A 23,114-nucleotide genomic window follows, 5' to 3' on the forward strand; every position below is an offset into this window, starting at 1 on the left:
TCGCTCAATCTCCACAGTGTCATCTGGATAAAAGTGTTATCAATCCCTCCAAAGCATTTAATGCATACCCAGTTAATACAGTCTTTCGTGCTGTGGATAATACCCAGATGATTCAGTTAGCATTAAATAGTGCCGTATCAACGTTCATTCTTTTACTTCATCGTAACATACAGCTAACAAAACAGCAGCCGACAGCACAGATTGGGATGTTAATTTATCTTAACCGGTTAAAACCGGTAACCCAAATCCAATCAGACAGCTTTCATTCCTGAGTGGTAAAAGTACTCCAAGTAGTCACGCACGCCCCCTGGCTGGGACGACGTCTCACTGTGGAGCCCTCGTCCCCATCGCGATGGAGCACAACTCACTCTGCTCCTTCTTGGCAGCGTTCAGCGGCGGCGGCTGGTTGACGTACGGCGCCGGGACCGCGACGTTCACGTGGGGGGCACTCGTGTGGGGGGCACTCGTGTGGGGGGCACCCGTGCGGGGGGCACTCGTGCGGGGGGCACTCCCGTTGGCGGCACTCGCGTGGGGCACTGCTCGCACGTTGCTCTGTGGGGCCGCTTCGTATTGAGGCGGCGGATCACCGACGTCGCCCCGTCGCGCATCCCAGTTGTCCGCTCGGGAAGGGTCTCGATAGTCGCCCCGTGGCGGCTCTCTGTAGTCGTCCCGTCGGCCTCCCCGAGTGTCGCCGCGTGGCGGCTCTCTGTAGTCGTCCCGACGATCGTCCCGATTGTTTCTGCGCGGGGGGTCCTGGTAGTCGTCCTGTCGGTCGTTTCTGCGCGGGGGGTCCCGGTAGTCGTCCCGTCGATCCTCCCGATTGTTTCTGCGCGGGGGGTCCCGGTAGTTGTCCCGACGGGTGTCTCGGTTGTTTCCGCGAGGCGGGTCCCGGTAGTCGTCCCGCGGTGGATCTCGGTGTTCGCCCCGCCGCGGCTCCCGGCGGTCACCGCGACCGTGCCTGGGGTCGTCGCTGCCGTGAGTCGGGTCGTTGTCCGGCAGGTACCCGACATTGATATGGTACGGCTGGCAGCGAGAACACAAACACATAATGCGTTAAAACTTAATTTAGAACTCAATAGGGCATTCTGTAACGGCCCACTGTCTGTTAGGTACGGAAGGCAGGCGACAGATCAATATATTGGGTGTCAAATGCAAAAAACTATTGTCAAAACAACCCTTTTTTAAAATATATTATTCTTGAAGGAGATAAATCCCCATGGGTAAATGCGTTCTTCCGTAAGGAGAAGATATGTCACCAATGGGCGTGAACATCCTCCAGAATATTTATCGTTTTAAATGAACATGCCGAAAATACATTCTAAATGAGGGACCATTGTGGAAACATCTTCCAAACATTTTATTGAGATGTCTGGCAGCAGAGCTTTGCACCCTTCACAACTAAGTTCGTTTCCCCCTCACCTAAAATATTTCGGAACACAACAAAAAAGTGCAAACGAACAGGAGAAAGGTGGGGGGGGGGGGGGGCAATGGCCGCAGGTGATGGCTGCTCACGGCATCACGGGATTTCTGCTCGGTCGTTACGTTAACACGGAACGATGCGTTCAGAGACATTCCAGTACATTCAGCAACGCATGGATCAGGGGGACGTTGACCGGGAAAAAAATTCGGCTTGGGCAAGAAAAAAATCTATTTTCATTGCTGGCAGGGAAGATAGCTTAAGGACGAGACTAGTGGCAGAATGCCAGCCAAAGGAAAGAACAATCCAGAGGGGGAGGCGATAAGCTTAGTTCATGGACCTCAGATGGACTTGCGGTATCACACGAGCATGAGGAATGCTGATGGCAGGGGACACTTTCATCCAGAAGTGGACAGACGATCATCAAAAACATGTTGCCTACATCCATATAGATCTCATTTGCGTGGAGAATTAAGTTTATATTATAGCACTGAAATTATGCTCGGAGAAGGAAACTGGCCACACAAGATAGATTGTTATTAAGCCAAGGGTGCAACTTCTGTCATTATTGAAAGGTTATTTTAATTTTACAGCGCTTTGACAATCCACCCCACATAGTCATTGTTTGACTATACATCACCATACTGATCAGTGCGGGTGTATGAAGGGGATTGGCCCCCGGACAGGTTCACAGATCACTCGCCATCGACACCAGTTGTGGCCGAGAATACAACTCGGTTCACAATGTTCTTGGTTCTTTCGGTAAAGTCACGTAGAAGGGAAATAATAAAATAATAAAAATTTAACTAGTAAATTCTCACGACGTTCCGATTGCAACACGAGCAATCATGTGGGTTTCACACCTGATGACGATTGCTCGTGTTGCAATGGAAACGTCGTGAGAATTGTATTGGTTTATTTGCATTATTTTATTATTTCCCTTCTATGTGACTTTACCGAAAGAACCAAGAATATGAATCCCTGCAGTCACGAAAGCTTTCAATCGAAATCAGTTCACAATGTTCACCAAGAAGACCACGAACCGCTGTGCCACCGTTCCCTCGTAAGGTTTCAAAAATTTGATCAAAAACAAACCTATTACAGAAAGCAATTTTCACAACGTTCAGCAGAAGCAGTTGGCCGTGAATGCCATGGTGACCTAAGAAATGAGAGGCGGTTGGTACGAACCGTTAATGAATGTTAATGATCAGCCACGATTGTGGACTTTGGACTAATAATTAATCCACTCTGAGAACAAGCGTACAGATTAAGCAAATGCAGCATTGTTACACATTGCATAACACGGTGGGGGGTTTGGGGGGGATACAATCACAACAGCAACAGTGTGAGAGTAATTGCTCTGTAAACTGATAAGGTGACGACTATCGACAACTATTGCTGCTGTTCTGACGCTATTCAATATTTCGTTGCACTTCAATGCGCATAAGACATTTAGGGATTATTTTCATGGGCATTACGTTTACGTTGTAAAGTATTGTTAATTGGCAGTGGATAGTATTTCGTTTTTCTCTGTTTCTGATAACGTTCATCAAATCTGTAAATGACAATAAAAACCCCCACCATCACAGGAGAACAATAGTGCAGGCCGAAAAAGGCCCTACACGTTTCACACGACACAGGGAGACGTGTACAAAGTGCACTCAGCCCATTGTGTACAGTCTGAAAAAAATTAACCCGTAAAAACAAAGTTTTTCACTATAAATCCTTTATATGCGTGGCGGCTAGAGTCCTCTCGTCCTCTGGCTTGAGATGGCTGCCAGCTATGGGTCAGATGATTGCCTGCCACCATTAAGCAATTGGTAATTAAATGTAAAATTTTTCCTAAAAGTGTAAAATTTTGGAAAAAATTTTCACGAAAATAAATTGTCACGCACAATGAGTCTGTGTGCAAAATGTCAGCTCGATTGGATCACGAGAAGTGGGTTAAAAAACGACCCAAAAATTTGCACGGTCGTAAGCACGCAAGCAAGCAAGTGAACTTTATATAAAGGATTTAAAAAAATATCAGTAGTTCCTAAAGACCTCTCGTCTTCACTGATGCCATCAAAATAACTGTAATTAACGAGACAATAGTTTTCATTCAAATATCCTTCCCAACGTAAAAATATTATTAAAAGATTTATTACACAATCCAGCACCCACACGGCCTTCTGTCTGAAATTAATCATCTTCATGTATTTTTTTCCTCTGGCACTTGTACCCAGTGTGTCTATTGAGAGATAAAGTTGAGTCTCAATGGAATGTTCATCTCCGATTGTTGGTTTTAAAGTTACCCACAAAAGGGGAACCACTGCGACAAAACCGAAAAAAAAGACAAAAAAGCCTAAACAAAACTTCCAAATATTTATTTCTATCGGATTACTCAATAAAGAACAAAAATCCTTGAACATTTAAACACTCTCAGTGTAGGCACCACAGTAAGTAGATATGTAAACTTAAGCTGAAATCGAATACAATAAGATCAACATAAAACCAAAAGACGCACACGTTTGTCATTTAAAATAAAAACACTTACTTAAAAAAAACATTCCTAACATTTCAAAACATAAAACATTAAACTTAGCAAAAATTCAATCTTGATTTGAAGCTTTTGTGACAGCAAAATTCACCAAGGTGAAGGCCGAAAGGCAGATGGTGGAATCCTGCTGAATGGTGGGATGCTGGTCACATTGGTTATGTGCGATAACAGAGCTGAGAGGCTGCGCTCCAAGGCTTCCCGAAATCCAGTCCTGGCGATGTCTTTCCGCGTTTACCGATTTACTCATCAACTCGTTCCCCGCTACACGTGCCCGATGATGGTTAAACAACTCCCTTCGTGACGCGCAAGCCAACTCACGCTGCCTGCGTTCAGAGCCGATTCAAATTGAGATCGCGATCTCAGTGCGCGGATGCGCGTGTGTGCCCACGTTGTTCCACGTGTGTAACGATCGGAGGTAGAAAATGGCACGGGTAAAACTAAAATGGCACGATGAAACAACACTGTATGAACAATTCTAAGTACGGTGCCAACAGTAACACGTGCTCTTGCTAACAGTGAAACACAAATCTGAACGAAAGAGATGATCAACCCGAACCCCTCGATGAATGATTTCTTGCGCTATTTTTTGTTGTCGCTGCTTTTCACTTGTGCCGTATTTACATTGCACCCCCCATGCCGCAGACAGCCTTCGCGACTCAGCGTGTCTTGGCCGACGTGTTCAGCAATGGTCAGGCACGTTCTACGTCGAGCGAGTGGACGAGTAGATTGGTGGGTGGCGAGGACTGGAGTTTGAGTAACCCTGGTGTATCCGCGTTTCTTGCATCCTGATTTCAGTTTTCAGTTTCAGTTTCATTTATTTGGAAAAGCCCTGTGAGCCATGAACTAAGAAAACATCTTAAAGTGACTATGCGCAAACAGACCAAAGGGTCAGCAATATTATTTAACACTGATTTACGATTGTGCAATATATTAGAATTCTCGTGGTTTGTGTTCTCATTCCTATTCGCTTCATAGCTGCACATGGTGTCTTTGTTTGCTTTGCACGTGTCAATTTGGTGACGCTGGTCACTCTCGCAAACGGGGCCGATCCGGTTAACTTGAGTTAACTTGAGTTCTCGCCGAGTTCAACAAAATCACCTTGGACACGAAACCCCGTTAATGCGTAACACTGCACTTGGTGGGGGCGCAGTCGCGTGCGTTTCATCCGCTCTTCGCCGGGCCGTTTTCGAGAGGCACAGAAACTGCTCTCTCATCGGCCATTCCCTCCTCACGCCGAGTGGCGCAAGGCGCCAAAGGAGGGGGTCACGGTGCTTAACGGGGGGGTAAGGGGGTCACACGGTGCTTCACGGTTTTTCTCTCCACATTTAGAAACATGCATTTAGATGAAGATTACAGGCAGTCCCCGGGTTTACTGAAGAACCAACTTTATGGAAATGCTTCCATAAATCATGTTTTAAAAAAATTCTATACAGTACTGGATGCGTAAATGTTAGCACTAGTTACGCAAGCGCAATTGGTGCAGGGTGGCGAGGTTGCGGATGAACCCCGCCGAGCGAGGCGTCAGGCAGGGCCGCGTATTCCCCAAGGCGGCGGTGGCGGTGTCGGTGTCCTGCAGTAGAAGAGCACTCTGAGTGTCACGCTGTGACATCGTTACCCTGAGTCTACTCTCCCTGACACATCGTCTCTTGTCCTTCTACAGCATTACCTACTCGCTTGTTTTCGATGCTTCGGGGTATTCATAAACAATTGGACACACAACATTGGCATGTTCTGTTTACGTGCTAAACCTTACTAATTAGCTGTCGGGTGGCGGCAGGTTTAACGACACATATTTACGCGATCCAACCCGAAAAAAAACTATTTTATGGATGATATTGGTCGCGAAAGCCTACGTGTTAGTATGGTATATGTTACAGTAGTTTAATAATGGGTAGTGTTAGGGTAGATATTCGATTAAATGAAAGAACCATAGGACGTGCAGAGTGTACGTACACAGCGACACGATACAGGGAGCGATATGAAACGGACTACAGCGCGATACAGCACTGCGATAAGACGGTAGGGGAGGTGCAACTATTTCCGGATATGGGATTTTATCTTGGATTTTGGGGGAAAATTGTTCAGTTTCTGACATACGGGAAATTCGGGTTATGGATATTTCTCTAAAAAGTAACCCTTCCACATGATATGCCACTTTATTGCGCCATCACTCATGGCCAGGTCCCTTCCGAACAACAAGTAAATAGCTCAGTGGGCTTTACTTGGCAAGATTAAAATACATTTCGTTTTGAATGCATTTTTTTCTTGATTTGCTTGCCTTTTCTATACTTTCCACTCCTATGTGTTTTTAGTTGTAATGTTTGACCCGACCTGACTGAACATATGTGAAAATGAGCTTTATAGCTGATCGAATTCGTCCAGTATAAATAATATGATTCTGAAAAAGGGGGTGGAGGAGAGGCTGGGAGTTGAGCTTCATGCGTAGCCAAATGGGTTCTCAGGCGTTTCTCTCCGAGTAAATATTTCGTACACAGGGAGTGGAAGCGGTGCTGCAGTGGTTCGTCCACTGCGTTTTGGACCCGGCAACCGGAGTTCGATGCTGGCACACGGGCTACCGCGAGTTACAAATTACATCTGCACCACTTCCTGCCTCCACCACTTCAGTAACCTGGCTAGTATGGTGAAGTAATGACCTCCATACATACCGACACCGCATGGGGAAAGCCTCGCCCCAGGAATAGATTGACAAAGGTCATTCCCCCGCACATCCGATTAGAACATCTGTCTACGTACAGTGCGAACTAAGTTCAACATATATACATTCATAGCTTCGTGTAAAAAAACCTAGCCTTTCCTTACACAACATGGCTGCTATACGGCCATTATGGTAGCTGTGCTATGGTACGTGTTTGTGCATGCTCATGACTATTTCTGGCTGGAGACAGAGGTTTCCGAATCGGTCGAGAGGCATTAACTTCTCATCGGTTGTGCAACGCAGTGTGGGAGTCACAATTATGCCCTCGGTTCTCTCTGCTTGCAAAACAAGGAGCCCCCTGTCGGAACACCTGCGTGGGGTCTGAAACATTCAAGCTCCTCTGCCTACAACCTATACCGGGTTGATCCAGGTACGACTGTATGATAGATATTTGAGTGATCGGTGGGCTCTCTGTGCAGGTGTGGATCCGTTGTCGAGGTCATAAAGCCTGCACGTCCAGCCATCAACAATTGTGTGTAAAAAAAAAAAGAGACCAATTCCATAGATTTGAATCGAGTAAAGCAGAATCTCTTGTAGGTTTATTTTGTTTAGCCAGGCAGGAACTCGAGAGACCAGGAGAGTCTCATTTGCAAGGGCCACCTAGAGCACTAGCCCACCAGTGGGGGGGGGGGTGAAGATTGCTGCCGTGTATCGTCCCAATTGAGTAATTTGCAAATAACTTTGGAATTTTGGAACATTTGGACCACGATACCGGGCACGAAATGGCATACGATTTAACTGTGAGCGAAGCGGCCGGCGCATTGTAAACTGGTCGTGGTTGTTACGCTGCAGGAATAACCAGGGGGGCTGCTGGATTTCGAAACCGTGAACTTCTGCAACTGGCGGCGAACGCCGCGTGACCGCTCGGGGGTCATGATTGGAACGTCGCTTCTCCTGCAACCATTGGCAGGTAACCAGTGGTGGAAATGGGGCTGGAACGCCCCGGAACGCTGTGATGGGAGTGAAAATTTGAATCCTGTGACAGTGTTTTCTGGAAGGAATTAAGGATTTATCTTTTTTTGTTGCTGCTAACTTTCTGCGAAATTATAAGGTTTCCATTCGTGATGATGTGTTCTGACTGAACTGTCCTAGCCACGCCTCTGCATCAGCCAGCCAACAGAAGACCCATCATCACTACACAGGATATATATACTCAATATCTACTTTTTTGTTATTTATTAAAAGGCCATAACAAAACAATCACATCTGAAACATGGCTTTTCTCTCTCTATATATATGCCCTATAAAATAAAACTTCTTTTGTGAGATCACTCGACCCCTGGTATAGATCTAAAAAAAATTGCCTCTCTTTGATTTCATCCCATTCCTACCCCTGCAGGTAACATAACGTGCACACGACTAATGCGCACGCACACGCACACACTGTAGTTGTTGATGCCGCCGAGTTGGCGGTGGTGCACAAGCACAAACAATACACACAAAAATCCGTCAATATCACTGTTGCCTTGTGACGGAAATCATGGACGGTGCAGTATAATGGGTGCCATTATCCTATACGCTTAAGACGATTTGAGGTTTTTAGAATGACTCGTACACAGCAACGTGGCACCACTGTTCTTGTGTAGAGCCTCCGTCTCCGCACGAGTGCGCGTTGACACTCGCACAAGGACGAGCAGCTGGCTCGTAGCTGGCCGGAGATGGCGAGACCATGTGAGCCACGCATACCAAAAGGCGAAGACCCCCGTATAGCGTTTAACAGACAATTGGTGAAAGTACTGTACCGTTAATGAGCACCTAGAGGCTAGAATGGAACAGGGGCGGGGAGGAGAGGGGCAACACCACGCCTGGCTGATTTAGTCTCCCGAATAGCGGCACCACACGTGCTCATTTGAGGCAGTCAACTCGGGAAAGGACTGGTTCGTGAGCGGGAATCTGACTCGACTCGCTGTGGGTCCGTAGCACCACCGCTCCACGAGCACACGGGCAAAACACGCCACACAAAGAGCTCGCCAGCTCAAGCACCTGACCGCAACCTCCAGTATACAAAACAGCCTTGCGGTTAGACATGCAAATATATACACGTGCGGTCCGATTAATCAGTACACAGGCAAAAACAACTTGGAATACGGTATCCAAAGCCATGTTAGTCACTGGTGATTATATTAAACGATTTGTTTACACGTGCGATCCGATTGCCATTGTCCCATGCTTGTGTTAAAAAAAAACGCATTTAGCTACTTCATTTGGTGGCTGCCGTATGTAAATCCCAAAATGTTTAAAATTTAAACGCCTCTTTGTCTGCGACTGCAATCTTATCGGTGTATCCAGTTGTCCACCAACCAAACATAGCCAAGCCATGGTGGGGCTTCTCCCCTCCACCGCAGAACCCCAAGGAAATTTGCACCCTGAGCAAGGGGATCTGTCAATGCCAGACTTCCCCAACAGCAGGACACCGTAGTTCAGCAAACCCCACACACCCGCAGGAGTGACTTATCCACTTTGGGTGCCGTTCGCAAAACCAAAGACAAAGACCCCCCCCCCCCCCAGTTTAGCCTTTAACAGACTGTTGGGGTAAGATCTGTTAGCGAGCACCTATGAAGGCCGGCAAGGCACACGAGAGGGTGGGTGGCCAACACCACGCCCGACCGCTTTTGTCTCCCTAGTGGCGCTGTTCAGACATCACACCAAGTACTCAATTTAGGCCGAGCCAACTCAGGGAAGGCCCAGGACTGGTTCAGATACTCGTCACTGCTGTTTGCCGGAATCGAACTCGTGTCGCAGGGTTCGGAGCACTGCACTCCCGCCGCCTCTCCACCATCCACACAACACCGAATAGTTTATATGTTGCAAATAGTGGATGTAACTCATGCAAAACATCATAGGGGGAGCGGTGGGGGCAGTGGTTCGCGTACTGCGGCGACAAGCCCCAAGCAACCTAAGTTCGATTCCCAGCCACTGCCGACACCAGCGGCGAATGATCTCAAAACGGATCCGGCGCCCCCCCCGCCGCCACGCACCACGAACCCGACTTGCCCAGCACAATGTCAACGTACTGCTGTATGCAGACCTCCCCACACCGTGTAGGTCATCTAGTTTGCTTGACCATACTTAACCATGCTCGTCAGTGCACACACACACCCGGCCACCCACCCGCCCGCGACACTGTTGAGGCTATATGGGGGACATTTGTATGTCCAGCCGTAACAAACTACAACGTAGTCGCACAAATAAAAAAAATGGCACTTCAAACAGAGGGGCACTGTATACAGACTTGAACTTTTAAGTGAGCGACCGTAGATCATGTTTTCCCACGTGGTTCTGAATGGACAGAGGCATGGGACCGCTGACGCAGAGAATTAGATCTTGTTTTCATTATTTAAATTGGTGTGAGCCCATTGAAGGCTCTATGATCTCTTTATCACTTCTGTAAGGGGAGGCATTAGCTATTTACTGATGGGCTACATATTTGTTTTAAACGATTCATTTTGTAGCAAAATTCTCAAACTTCTGCTGTGACGTTGCCACAATACGATCTGCTGTTGTATATACTGCCGTTTTGTTATGATATTCAACGTGCATGTCACGGCCATTTGTGCACCTTGGTATTTCTCTCAAATGTTATAGGGCCAAGGGAATGTAAATGCTCAGCACTAAATAACCAACCGCATTGAGATTGTATCTGGCTGCACGACGTTGTGGGTTTGAGCATTAAGCTCGCGGGTGTCACATCCCACTAAAACTATTATTTATTTTATCAGGTAAGGCCCACTGAGCTATATAGATTGTTTTTTTCAGAAGAGACCTGGTCACAAATGAGAGCTCAACGAAGTGGCTTAACACGTAGAAATTAAGAACAGCCAAATACTCTAAACGCATGTTGATTCTAAATGTGAAGGGAACAATCGGAGGACCCGAAGAAACATCCATGCGGCCACGGGGAGAACATGCAAACTCCAAATGTACAGCAGGCGTCAAGGGTCGAGATCCAACACGATCTGCATACCAGGTGAGGCAGTTAACGTCTCGCCACTGTGGATTCAACTTGAGCGCTTCCGCGAGAATGTGGAATTTACACTTTCGGCTCAACAGCTGCGAATCATCGAGGTGTACAGTCCCAAGACATTATTGAACAGGCTACGATTGATTCATTCAGGCTTCCTGTTAACGCAGTCAGCAACATTTATTATGTGAGGATAATGACTCACCTAAGAACTTGTGACCGTACCATCAAAACCGTATTCAATGATGAAATCAATGTCAAGTGCCAGTCAGGGAGCCATTAGGATGTTTAACATACGCAAGAGTGACTATTGCTAAAGACCACGTGTTGCAAAAGTGTTATTGGCAGGTGTGTTTGTGGACCAATAGGGTGACCAGCTGACAGGTGTGTTTGTGGACCAATATGGTGACCAGCTGACAGGTGTGTTTGTGGACCAATAATGTGACTAGCAGCGGGAATGAAACGCGGCTATCGGCTTGCGAGAGGCGTGGTGTTGGAAACAGATCATTCTGTTTCCAAAAGCAGGGTCCGGACCCTACATTCAGTTTTCAAAAAGCCACTCTGTGATAGGCGCTCACACATGTGGCCTTCCTGCAACGTGGGCAACGATACAAATATAATGCGACTTGTATGTCATAGCGTGTAAGAACTTGTAGTTTGCTCATGCAGTTAAACCGGTCCCTGCGATAGATGGGGTATTGCATGCAAGCCTGTTGCTCCACGCAATCAGTGGCTTAGTAATCAGGTTGCCCCTGCCAACTTTTTTGTGAAATATTTCCCAAAAAGCCTCGTTGGACTTTGGGCCGTGCACAACATGTTATTTGAGATGATTAGCCGTAATCTGCTGTATGTATGAACTTCTTTTGCAACGTACGTAGCCAACCGTGCTAATCGTAGGTGCGGGGGAAGGACAACAAACTAAACGCAAAAAGCAGTTCTAAGGAATCTAATTTTCAATCTCTTGTCACGAGATTGCGTCTATGTGGGCCGCCCTCGACAAGTGGGGGCAACGTACCAACCATTTCAGGCTCACCAGACGGTGCATAGATTTTACTACGTTACAGACTGGCAGAGTTAAAGAGTTGTAACTAAAATGGACACAGTGAAAAGGCAAAAGCAGCTGCGGAAGCCAGCTGTAAGAGATTATCAGTGAATTCGGAGGCCACTCCTGGACAAGAACCACCAGGGAAAGGATGGAAGAACACACGCCAGGGCTGGCCTTTGTCCAGAAGTGGGAATGTACAGGCTGATAACAGAATTTTTGAAATCTAAATGGCAATTTTTATATAAAATCATTATTATCCGTAATTAAATATTGACTTAAAGCGTTCGTGACTGCAGCCATTCATATTCTTTGGGTCTTTCGGTAAAGTCACGTAGATAGGTTCAAAGAAAATAACAAAAAACTACGACGTTTCGATTGTAAAACAAATGGTCGTCATCAGGAAGAGTGGGTTAGCTTCTAAAGGCCAACTGTTTATAAAGGTTTGAAATGGGCGTAGCCCAAATGTCAGCAGCCAATGTTAATTAAGTGGTGGGCAGCAACCACGACGTTGGTTGGTTTTCCACCAAAGGGCTGCCAGGTGAAAATTAGCATGTTAATGTAAGATCGGTGAGCGGCCTCCATGGCACACGAGCAGAGGTGGCCATGTTAATGTGAGAGATTAGCATGTTAATGAAAGATCGTAGAGCAGCAACCTCTAGGTCAACGCGAAGTGGCTGTTAGTGCAAACCTGTTAATGAACAACTAACATCGGAAGGTAGTAGGATGTGAACATCACAACCAGTTATGACTTAAACTGGTTGATAACGTCCTTCCAATGATTGCTCAGTTTGTACCCATCTTCTTGGTTGAAATTGTGTCTGTATATACGAATGGCTTCATGAACGAATCTTTGTTGATAGCCAGTGGGTTTGCAAAGTACCTTTGTCTTAGAGAAATCAATTTCGTGTGAGCCCACCGCATTAATACAATGATCAGCCACGGCCGAGGTATTGGTCCTACCGTGTTTCAGATCTGACTTATGTTCACAAACACGGTCCGAGACATTAGCTACTAACATTTGGGCTACACCCATTTCATACCTTATAAGCAGTTTGCCTTTAGAAGCTAACCCCCTTTTCCTGGTGTTGCGATCGAAACGTCGTAGTTTTTTGTTATTTTCTTTGAACCCATCTATGTGACTTACCTAAAAGACCCAAATAATTATCTGTAATTAATGCATAATATTGAAAAAATTTATCGACTTTTTTTTTCATGGTAACTAAATAATCCCTTACTCCCTATTGCATTGCAACAACATTCGTGTTATTTTACTCGGCTTCATAAAACGCCATTCCGCATCTTGCATCCCAAAGTTTAATTATCCAGTCACAATAAAGATAAATTGGTTACAGATTACACCTGTAGTTAAATATTACATTTTGGCGGGATGGGAGGAAGGGGGGGGGGTGAAACTTTGCAGCTTTGCCCTCAACAACAAAATCGCCCACCCCTTGTTGTCAGAGCGAGCAAATAAACACCGTGGTTAAGACGCGGACGCTGCATTGACCAACTGAATTTGCATTGCGACTTCTACCAAGTCGTTAAAAGTTGCCGATGAAAGGGTCTGGCACGTACTGTGGACAAATATCACCATCAGCGATGCGGTCGGCCACAAATGTTAATAATAAAGCCTGCCACCTGTGCAGTCATTTGGGAATGACGGAGGATGTGTAACGAGTTCGAGTTTTAGCAGGATGTTGTGTGTGGCGATTCAGTAAACAAAGCCAATTAACAAAATGTGGAGAAGAGAGGAGAGACACGAGTTTGCCGACAAGACGGGTGGAATAAGATCACGTGAGAGACGAGAGCAGAGTGCTGACCATCGCAAGTCCACCATCTGACATCAACCTCGCGCCTACCACCAGCCTCGCCTACCAAAACCATAAAACGTCCTCTCTACACCCTGTGCAGGACTGTAAAACCACTCGATGCTCACCTCACCAATGTTTTTATGTTTGTGCAGTTCGTTTAATTTCTTGCGAAACGCGGTTATTTATACTCTATTTGTCCACAATTTATGGCTGTTGTATTAATTATTGCTCCCGATATCCGTTTGCTTCACTGCTGTACACACAGTACTTGAAGTTGTATTCCACTTGTCGTTTAGGTGACCCCCCCCCCCCACAAGCCACTCATGTAAATTAGACTGCGTCCCCCTGGTTTCGCGATTTCTTCATCTGGTTAAATATATTCAACTAGAAACTTGATAGGGGAGGCAGAGCCATGCCGAGCCAGGGGGGCATGAGAGGTGCACAAGCCACGACCAACAATGTTGCAACAAAATGGATCCCCACCTGAATACACCAGAGGGTTTTTACAGTATTGTAATGAAATACACTATTTCACACTAAATACATGGTGACCTGCTAAAACAACGCACGGAAATCACTGTTAACGCACACGTTCACGTCGCGCGTAGAAATACCTGGACACAGCTTCGCTCTACAATACACAGCACGAAATCGTACGTCGTTTCGGACGCGAGACTAATAAGCGTGGCGAAATATGATTTAACCTACCACCGCCCCCCGCCCCCCTATGACATCGACAGTGTAGAGGAGGGCTACATCTAGCAGTGGATTGACAAAAGGCTGTAAATAGATCGTATCATAAATGTTAGGAACTATCGCACGACACGTGACAGTGTTGTGTTCAAATGTGAGCTACAAACATTTAGAGCGCCACGCCCTGAGAGCCAACGTTTTGTGGAGGCAAGGGTTGATGGCTCACGCTAGCATATGTGGCCAAGAGGTGAGCACACGGAAAGTGTGTTCGGGAACCCATCTGTGCAGACCTCCGAGCGTTCTCCTCTCGCACGCCAGGGGTTTTCTCTGTGAAATGCCAGGTTCATCCCACGTGGATAAATTGTCCTTCAAAAGTAATTTGGTCAAAACCATCTCAACGTGGGATGATCCTGAAAAAAAAACCCAGTGGGAATTCCCCAGCCAGTTTAATTACATCGCCATCATATCCGTCCTATCAATTGCAGATGACTGAACCTATGACAGCATCACTTCTCGTTTTTCACTACGAGGGTTCGGGTCGTTCCTTCTAGACCTGCTGTTACACTATTGTTATTTTATCAGGTAAATGCCACGGACTTATATAGCTCTTTTTGATAAGCAACCTGGCCACAACAATCATGGCTCAACGAAGTGGCTGATCACGTACTGGACATCTGCGAAAAAGAGCATAATTAGCTCATCAGATTCTTCCAGTTTAAATATTATTTTTATTCTGTATAGCAGCCATATACTCCGAACGTATGTTGATTCTAAATGGAGGGAAACACTGAAGGTCATGGAGAAAAATCCACGCAACCACAGGGAGAACACGGAAATTCCAAAATTACAGTCGTCAGGGTCGGGATTGAACCCACGGCTTCCTGTATAACAGCCGAGGTAGTCAACATCTCAAAGTCTCGAAGTCTAGCAGTGGCTGGTGCCTGCTCTCACTACAGAAACGTGGAATTTCCTTCACTGGCTCTGGGGCTGCATTCATTACGGGCTCGCTATGATCTTAGAGCTCAGACTAAGCATGTGTTTTCTTCCTCGGCCGAGGTAACAATGAAACGCCACGTAACGGCAACTATTTGGAATTTGTTCTACAGGCTACAGAGTAACATAACCACCACGACGTGTATTTTACACGACGCCTTTACGGACACACGGCGGGATGATGGGGGGAGGGGTAATCCTGATAAGCTGGCCAATCTTCACCTAAAGCAATACGCACTGACCAGCGTGGTGAAGTATGATCAAACAACGGTATTGACTAGCACGGGCTTGCGGAGGCCATCATCCAGCATTGGATTGCAAAAAGAGGGCTGTGCATAGATAGAAACCCATCCGACGAGTACAATAGCGTGTAAGAATGCCACCATGCAAATTATAAACTCTGCGTGCCCGGCCACCGCCTGTTTTAGCCAAATTGTGATATCGGCGTTCCGTCGTGAGATGAAGAATCCATTCGCATCTCTCGCGGATACCACAGGACCACATCTGAGACCCCCTCCTTCAAGTGACATCTGGCTACACACAGTCAAGGGGCAGCATGTGCTCAATTTCGGAAAGCTGCAATTTAGCCAAATTAAGTGGAGAACCAAATGTATGGTGACGGGGTGTTTTTGTGTATGCAGTCAACGGTGACGTCGCCGGCATGACATCAGCTGGCTCCAATTGAGAAATCCGGTTTAAACCGTATAGGGGACTGCCTGGACTCGAACCCATGATCTCAGCGGGGACGGCCCAGCTCTTTGCCGACCCGACCACATGTAAACGCTGCTGGGCGAGGGCTTATTAGACCATACATCACACTGCGCTGGTCAGTGTGGGATGAAGGCCGGAAACAACAGACATGTGTGTAATGCTATATGGTTTACCCATCCACACAATGATATCCCGGCTGAAATGTTGTTTAGCTTCCCATTTATGATGAGATTGGCCGCATTGCGGATGTTCTTATCACAGGTCTCACTGGAGTTTACTACATACATCTTACGTACCCGTACATAACAGAAAACGCAAGAACGTAATGATGTAAATAGACAAATACCCAGATCGTGTTTACAGTCCTGAGCGCAGTGGGCGAGATAGAATTCCACATTCATCGCACCGAGTTGGCCCGAAAGACAACAGACCGCCGCTGTCTTGATTCCCACAAAGTGGAAATCACCCCGGGGTAGTCATTGCATCCATCCCGCCGGAAGGGTGCCGAGTCGAGGCCACCGTCCCCCAATTCCTCCTCCTCCTCCCGACTCGGGATCGACCATCGGCCCGGCGTGGCCCGGGCACAAACACTCGTGCTGGGACCATTGCAGAACAAGCGAAGACCTCTCCCCCCCCTCCACTCTCGGCCCGTGCGGTGTTCTAACATTCCTTCCCGACGTCTCGTTGAACTCGAGGAGCTCAACGGCGACGTCTCGAGCGAGAAGGCCAATCGGACCGAGCACACTCCATGTGCAACGTAGAAAGAAGGAGGAAGAAGACGAAAAAACCCAGCGCCGCCCCATTGTTCCCAGCAGCCACACGTTTTGCTAACTCCCTCCTTCCACCTCCTCCTGTTTACCCCCCCCCCCATACCTTTTCCGAAGGCATCGCCGCTGCGACGAGGTGTGTAAGAAGGAGGTTGTGGCGTCCGTGCGTTCGGCCGCAGTCGTGAAGAGACGGAGCAACTCGGCCGCCGCTTGCTGCCGAGTCAGAGTCCCGAGTGGCGAGCGGGTCTTGCCGTGCCGCGCAGGTGAGGACGACCTGCGTCTGCGTGACGTCACAGAGGGTGACGTCACCCAGGACGTCGAGGGTGGTGGGGGGGGGTTGCTGAATGTGAATAAAAAACAAACACGGGTCACGGAGCGTCACCCAGCCCCCCCACCACCACCACCACTCACCTACTACCTCCCCCACCCACCAACACACAACATGTTTATAGACGCCACCGTTGAGCCCAGGTGCTAGCGAGATGAGGTCATGCGCCATTCTCGCGACCGCGTGCGTCAGTTCAAGATGCGAGGTTCTTTTATGAAGTGCTTCAGACACAACATGTTTGACATGACAGTAATAGGTATTTGTTGTTATTTTCTTTGAACCTTTCCACGTGACTTTACCGAAAGACCCAAGAATATGACAGTAATAGTGTTTTTAATACTTAAAAACAACGAATAGTAACGAACATTTACTTTGTACGATTTTATACATTAAGTACAATTTCGTATTAATTGTGAAATAAGTATAGGCGTTACCCTTTCTGATAATAACACCGGTGTTATAAGATGTTCAAACAAGGCATCAAGTCTGCATTAACCACATGCTTTTGGCAATATATGCAAACAACGAATGCTTATTACTGTATTTGGTGTTTGAACATCTAAACACCTTCTGTGTTTATCACCAGAATGGGTAAAGCATCTTCTTCTTATTTCACCATTTTGATACTGGCGAAAGAATGGTCCCATAAAATACCGACTATCATCACCCAGGAATGTGTCCTTAACGCTCGTGACGTCATTCCACATCGACCAGCCTCCCTCATGAATAATCATGAGCAGGTGACGTCACTCCACATCGAACAGCTCCCCTCATTAATAATCATGAGCAGGTGACGTCCTCCAAATGGACACCCCCTCCATTCATAATAATTAGCGGGTGACGTCACTCCACATGGGGGAGGGGGGGGTCAGATATTTGTGATGATGTGTGACGAGGGGGGGGGGGTGAGAAATGTGACGTCACATCAAAATGTGCAACTTTAAATAAATATAGACAACACGTTCTACTTAATTAAATAGACTTTTTAATAAATGTTTTCTCCTACAACATCAGAGTGCAGCGCCACATTAAATACGCACTACAATGACAATAGTTTAAAGCGATTTGCAGCATGTTTTATTTTGGAGGGGGGGCAGAGCTTTGTGACGTCATATTTCGGGGGGGGGGGTCTGACTTTTTGTGACGCCGTGTGACGATGGGGGGGGGGGAGGTCAAAAATCGTCCAAAATAGTGTGACGTCATTTATGGACGGCCTCTAAATGAGATAAGTCTGTGTCACCGCGCCCTTACAAACTGCACACGAATGGATGCAATGAATATCACGTCGCGGTCTGATTTTCGCTTGCAAGTTTCAGATTTACTGCAATACACCCGTCCTTGGACGGGCAAAAGGCTAGTTAATGATATTTTACTCAAGTTTGTATCGTAGTTTGGCCAGGGCACAGCTAAGGGTTTATGGCCGATGCTCGTCAGGCTGGTGACGGAATGGCAGCCAAAGGTGTGAACACGAGATGAGAACAACCAACGTGGACACGGAGCGATTATGAATTCGTTCATGTGCGGGGATGGCACGGATTGTGGGCATCACAGGACTAACGATGCCCTTGCTGATGATATTTCATATCATGTTAATACATTCCGTGAATAATCGTAATCTTTGAATGGACACAACGTTGTGGAATCTCGGGCCCGGTACGTTGCTCAACAGGAAATGACGACCCCAACTAATTGTACATCCTAAGAAGGTCTTGTGGGCTAAACAACCCATTTTTATTGATGTAGTGCTTGTTTACCCAGAAAAGCCTCACATTGGTATGTCTCTGTAATAATCAAATTAGTCATTGCAGTCAGACGACGCAGTTACGTTATGCATCAAAGTTCAAGTCCTGACTAAGAATGGGGATTTTGTTTCCATAGCTAAGCTCTATGAAACATTCGACAATAAACTAAACGCACGATTTGCATGTAGCAGTGGTTTATGCAAACCAGTGGTACACATATAAACACGAACAGCAGTGGTCTACGCAAACATTACATGTCATGTACCCACTTACGAGCCTTGTCAACTGTCCATGTACCCCTACCAATATCAGCATCTTGTTATATTGTATTCATTACTTTACAATTACTGTACTATATTTTTGCATTATTTACATGCAGGTAATTAATACCTACTCATAATAAATCTAGTGAACATGTATTACCTTAATGTGGCTTCGTGGTAGAGCGAGTTCTAATCCGAGTTGGTTGTCGATTTAACCCGTCACCCCGCAGGGTCGATACCATGAGTGCCACTTTGTGGGGAAGTCAAGAGTGGTTGTCGTCTGGGTAGACTTTCTCTGGCCATAGGAATGTCGAATTTCCCCCCACTGGCTCAGGGATGTAATAAGTAGATAACCACCAACCCACACTGGCCAGTGTGAAGTATGGCCAAACATTCCCCGTGAGGGACATGACTCACATGGCAATGTGTTGCCAATTGGCTATAAAAACGCTCCGTTATTCATTACCAAAGTAATCTAATTGTTAACACCAACGCCTAGCATTGCCGCTGAAGAACTTTCGGGATAGCTTCGCTATTGTTATTTTTCCTTTAACAGCTATCGTTCCCTGGAGGCCATAATATGATATCATGGCATGCTCATGCTCTTATGAAGGCAAAACAATGTGTTGAACTAAATACAGGCAGTCCCCGATATACAAACGTCCGACTTACAAATATCCACTCTAATGACTGGAGTTTGCGTGTGGTTTATGCTCCTTGACACAATCAGCAAGGTGCTGTGATTCATTTGTTGCAAGCACTTTGTGTGTAATGAGTGCGATCTTATAATGGATTTGTTCGGCAACCGGAAGTCAATGCAGTGTCGACGAGCACTGAACGGACATGATCGGATCTTGAAACACTCGTCCCGACACGTGTCAGATAATTTTGTACACGCTGCAGCTTGGTAATGTTTTCCCCAGACGTCCCGTAGAGTAGTGAGTTGCAATCATCGACCCTTGTCGATACTGTGCTACATGCCACCGTATTGGCTGTGTCACGACTCAATAGTCGTCGACATTCTGAACAATATGCATGACAAATATCACTCCCTCTCGTGCATTCCTTGTTCAAGAAACACCATTATACAAGTGGAAGGTTCTCTTTTTACAAAATCGTTCAAAAGGAAAATAAATGGTTTACAGATGAATTATTTTTTAAAATGACACCGTATATCAGAACCCAAAAAATCTATCTGACATTCCTTGTTGTTTACCAGTGATTTGTTTCTGTTAATCTATGTATTCTGCACAATCGTTATGATCTAGGTTATGAGTTGCACAATTATAAATGTACTTACTCTTTGGTTCCTTCGGTAAAGTCACCTATGTATTAAATAAAATAAATCACGACTTACTGTGAGGATTTGTATTTCGTTGGTTACAGCGATGATAAAGTTCGTGCACTTCACAAATCCCCTTGCTTCGCAGAAAGATTCAAATGACATCACACCACGGGTGGGACTCTTTCCACTTACCCGGGGCCAAACAGTGCCGGATTATCCTCGTAGCAAAAGTAGCTACATATGTAGTAGCTACGGGCCCAGCACTTTCAAGGGCCCCGCGCCAAATGCTTTCAAGCTATCAATTCCGGTTCAGTTATTCTGCACTTGCTCTAATAGGTACTGGAAAAGGAGGTTCCCACTTGCTCTATTACTATAGGAATATACTGCCTTCAACTTTTGTGAACGACTGTGTGTTTAAGGTTAGAGATTTGTCATATTATCTGGCTGTATAGCAAATGAAAAAAGATAATTACTTTACTTTGCAATTTAAAAATTAGTGTTTTAATATTGATGTTTTTTTTTTTATTTAGGGCCCCTTTATATCACAAGCTACAGACAGACCCCGCACTCTGACATAATCACACCACCGCAAGTCACTGCTTGCCACTGCAAGAGGCCCTCGCAGTGACAGAGTGCCCTACAATGGTTCATACGGTGCGGCCAGGTTTAACATATTGCCCTCTAGTATTATACTAATGTGGTTAAGACGCTTTAAATGACATATACGTCTAATTTCAATACGGTAGGCGTCACGTGTTCGCGGGCCGTATGAAAGGAAGTTGCGGGCGGTGCATGGCTTGCATTACACGCATGACGCAGTTCGGGAATTGCCATGCTGTGTTAAGTGCTTATGGCTCAACATCTGCTCAGCAAAAGTCTCAAGGAAATTGTAGATTGTTGTTCTTATGCTTGTCCATTCTTATGAGAGAAGGCAAGTGGCTAAACACGTCAGGGAATCACTTCGTCACATTATGGAGTAAACTTACCCTACAGAGATTGATGCAAGCTGTCAAACCGTGCATATGAAGATGGATGTCTGTGACACACAGAGCAAAGAAGCATTTTCTATGGGCAACATTGATCAAGATCGAAGCAGGTAAATTCACGCATGTCACGGATGCATGCAGTGCACGCGATTGTAGCCTGGCAGCAAGGGGATGTGAAAAACGTAAACTTCATCCGGTATGCCCTTATGGGGACACTTCTTTAAACCAAAGATGTACTCATTCAACGTCGCATTCCACCCATCTTTATACGGGTAGGTTCTTATATTGTTAACAAAGGTAAACAAAATCGAAAAACACATGGCAAACATCACGTGGATGATCAGCATCTTTGCCATTGCCTTATGAGAGGCCACTCTTTATTTTCTTGATACAATGCAATGCACGGCAGCCTGAAATGCCGGTGCTATTTCATCTACTATGCACTTGACGAGTTGAAATAACACGTGATATTTTGCGATGTTTCTACGTACAATCCTGTACGTCCACACGCGCGCCAGACCTGTGCGTGTGTATGACCAATGGAAAATGCTACTCTTACGTCACCTCAGTGAATATATCTCGGGGTGGTTTTTTTTTACTGTGATACTCCTTTAGCAGCGGTACAAAAGCTCAACACATTTGTCAATAACACTGCCCAAAAATGAATGAAATGTTCTTATCATGTTGCAGTTATCTTCTTGGTTTTTTCGGTAAAGTCACGTAGAAGGGAAGTAATAAAATAATAAAAAATAAAACATAATTAAATATTTATTTTTATTATTTTATTACTTCCCTTCTACGTGACTTTACCGAAAAAAACCAAGAAGATGAATCCCTGCAGTCACGAAAGCTTTAAATCGAAAAAAAATGTTGCAGTTACTTCATTGTTGAGTTGTTTTTATTGCTGGGCAGTTCACGCCAGACTTGACAACCCACCCGCTTTTATTGAAAGACCAAAATCAACAAAAACAAACTGTGGCAAGGCTGCCTTCCAATTAAACATTGAACATTGGGCCACGTGATTGAAACTATTGGATCAACGTTGGCCGAACGTACCACACGTTTACTGGGCCACTCTTGAGTAACATGCCAGCAATGTCTTCGCTGTCGGGGGAAGATGAGATATGGAGCAGATAGGTTATGAGGCATATCATGCTGCTGCTGTTTCGTGACAGTATCTGGTAAGCTCATGCCTCGCCGAGGCAGTAATCAAATGGCGTGGGACATTAACGAATGGTGTCCAAAAAGCCAAGTGATAATTTACATTTCTGATCAAATGTAAGGATACGCTTGTCAGTACGTTATCTTGAGATAAGTAAAACAATCATTCTTCTCAATACACGACGTATGCCACTGGTGAACGGAGGGCTTAAGGGATTAGCCTCATCTAGAATGTGGCCTGATGGAGGGAGGCGGACCTTGTAACGAGTTTGTTTAAGCGCGGGTCCCAACCCTCTCTGCAAGGGGCGCCATCAATGTTTTACGTTTTTTTGTTTATTTTAACACAATCGGCCCGCAATTCCTTTTTAGTACCATTCAGTCTATTAAACTCGGTGCACACAAAGAGACGGGTTACTTAATGTGAATGTAAAGTCACTTGGAACATTGGGCAGGTGTAAATGAGCTGCTGTCTACGGACTTGTTTTTGCTTCAGTTAAAAATAACTTGAGGACAAAGGAGGCTCACATTGGCAATCTTGACATCAAGCACAAGCAGCAACCAACCCCTCCCCTCTCAAACCCCTCCTCTCCTTCAATCACTCCCCCAGCTCCCAATCACCCCCCTGTCAACCCCCTCCCCTCTCCTTCAACAACCGCCATTCGCCACTAAGTGGCGGTGACGTCACCACGGCACTTG

At 46.0% G+C, this 23,114-nt stretch overlaps 1 protein-coding gene across 1 annotated transcript in view; it reads right to left on the reverse strand.

Moving 5' to 3' along the window:
• Positions 1 to 16,937, reverse strand: part of LOC133347757 (transmembrane protease serine 3-like) — a 32,420-nt gene extending 15,483 nt beyond the window's left edge. The window contains exons 1-2 of the mRNA XM_061560329.1: positions 16,760 to 16,937; positions 369 to 1,023 (exon numbers count right to left, since the gene is read on the reverse strand). Coding sequence (XP_061416313.1) covers positions 369 to 1,023; positions 16,760 to 16,774 — 670 coding nt within the window. The 5' untranslated portion in view covers positions 16,775 to 16,937. The remainder of the gene's footprint in view (positions 1 to 368; positions 1,024 to 16,759) is intronic.
• Between the last annotated feature and the right edge of the window lie 6,177 nt (positions 16,938 to 23,114).

Source organism: Lethenteron reissneri, chromosome 26 (assembly GCF_015708825.2).
Source record: "Lethenteron reissneri isolate LAM-NWPU_2019-01 chromosome 26, ASM1570882v1, whole genome shotgun sequence".
NCBI classification, from domain to species: Eukaryota; Metazoa; Chordata; class Hyperoartia; order Petromyzontiformes; family Petromyzontidae; genus Lethenteron; species Lethenteron reissneri.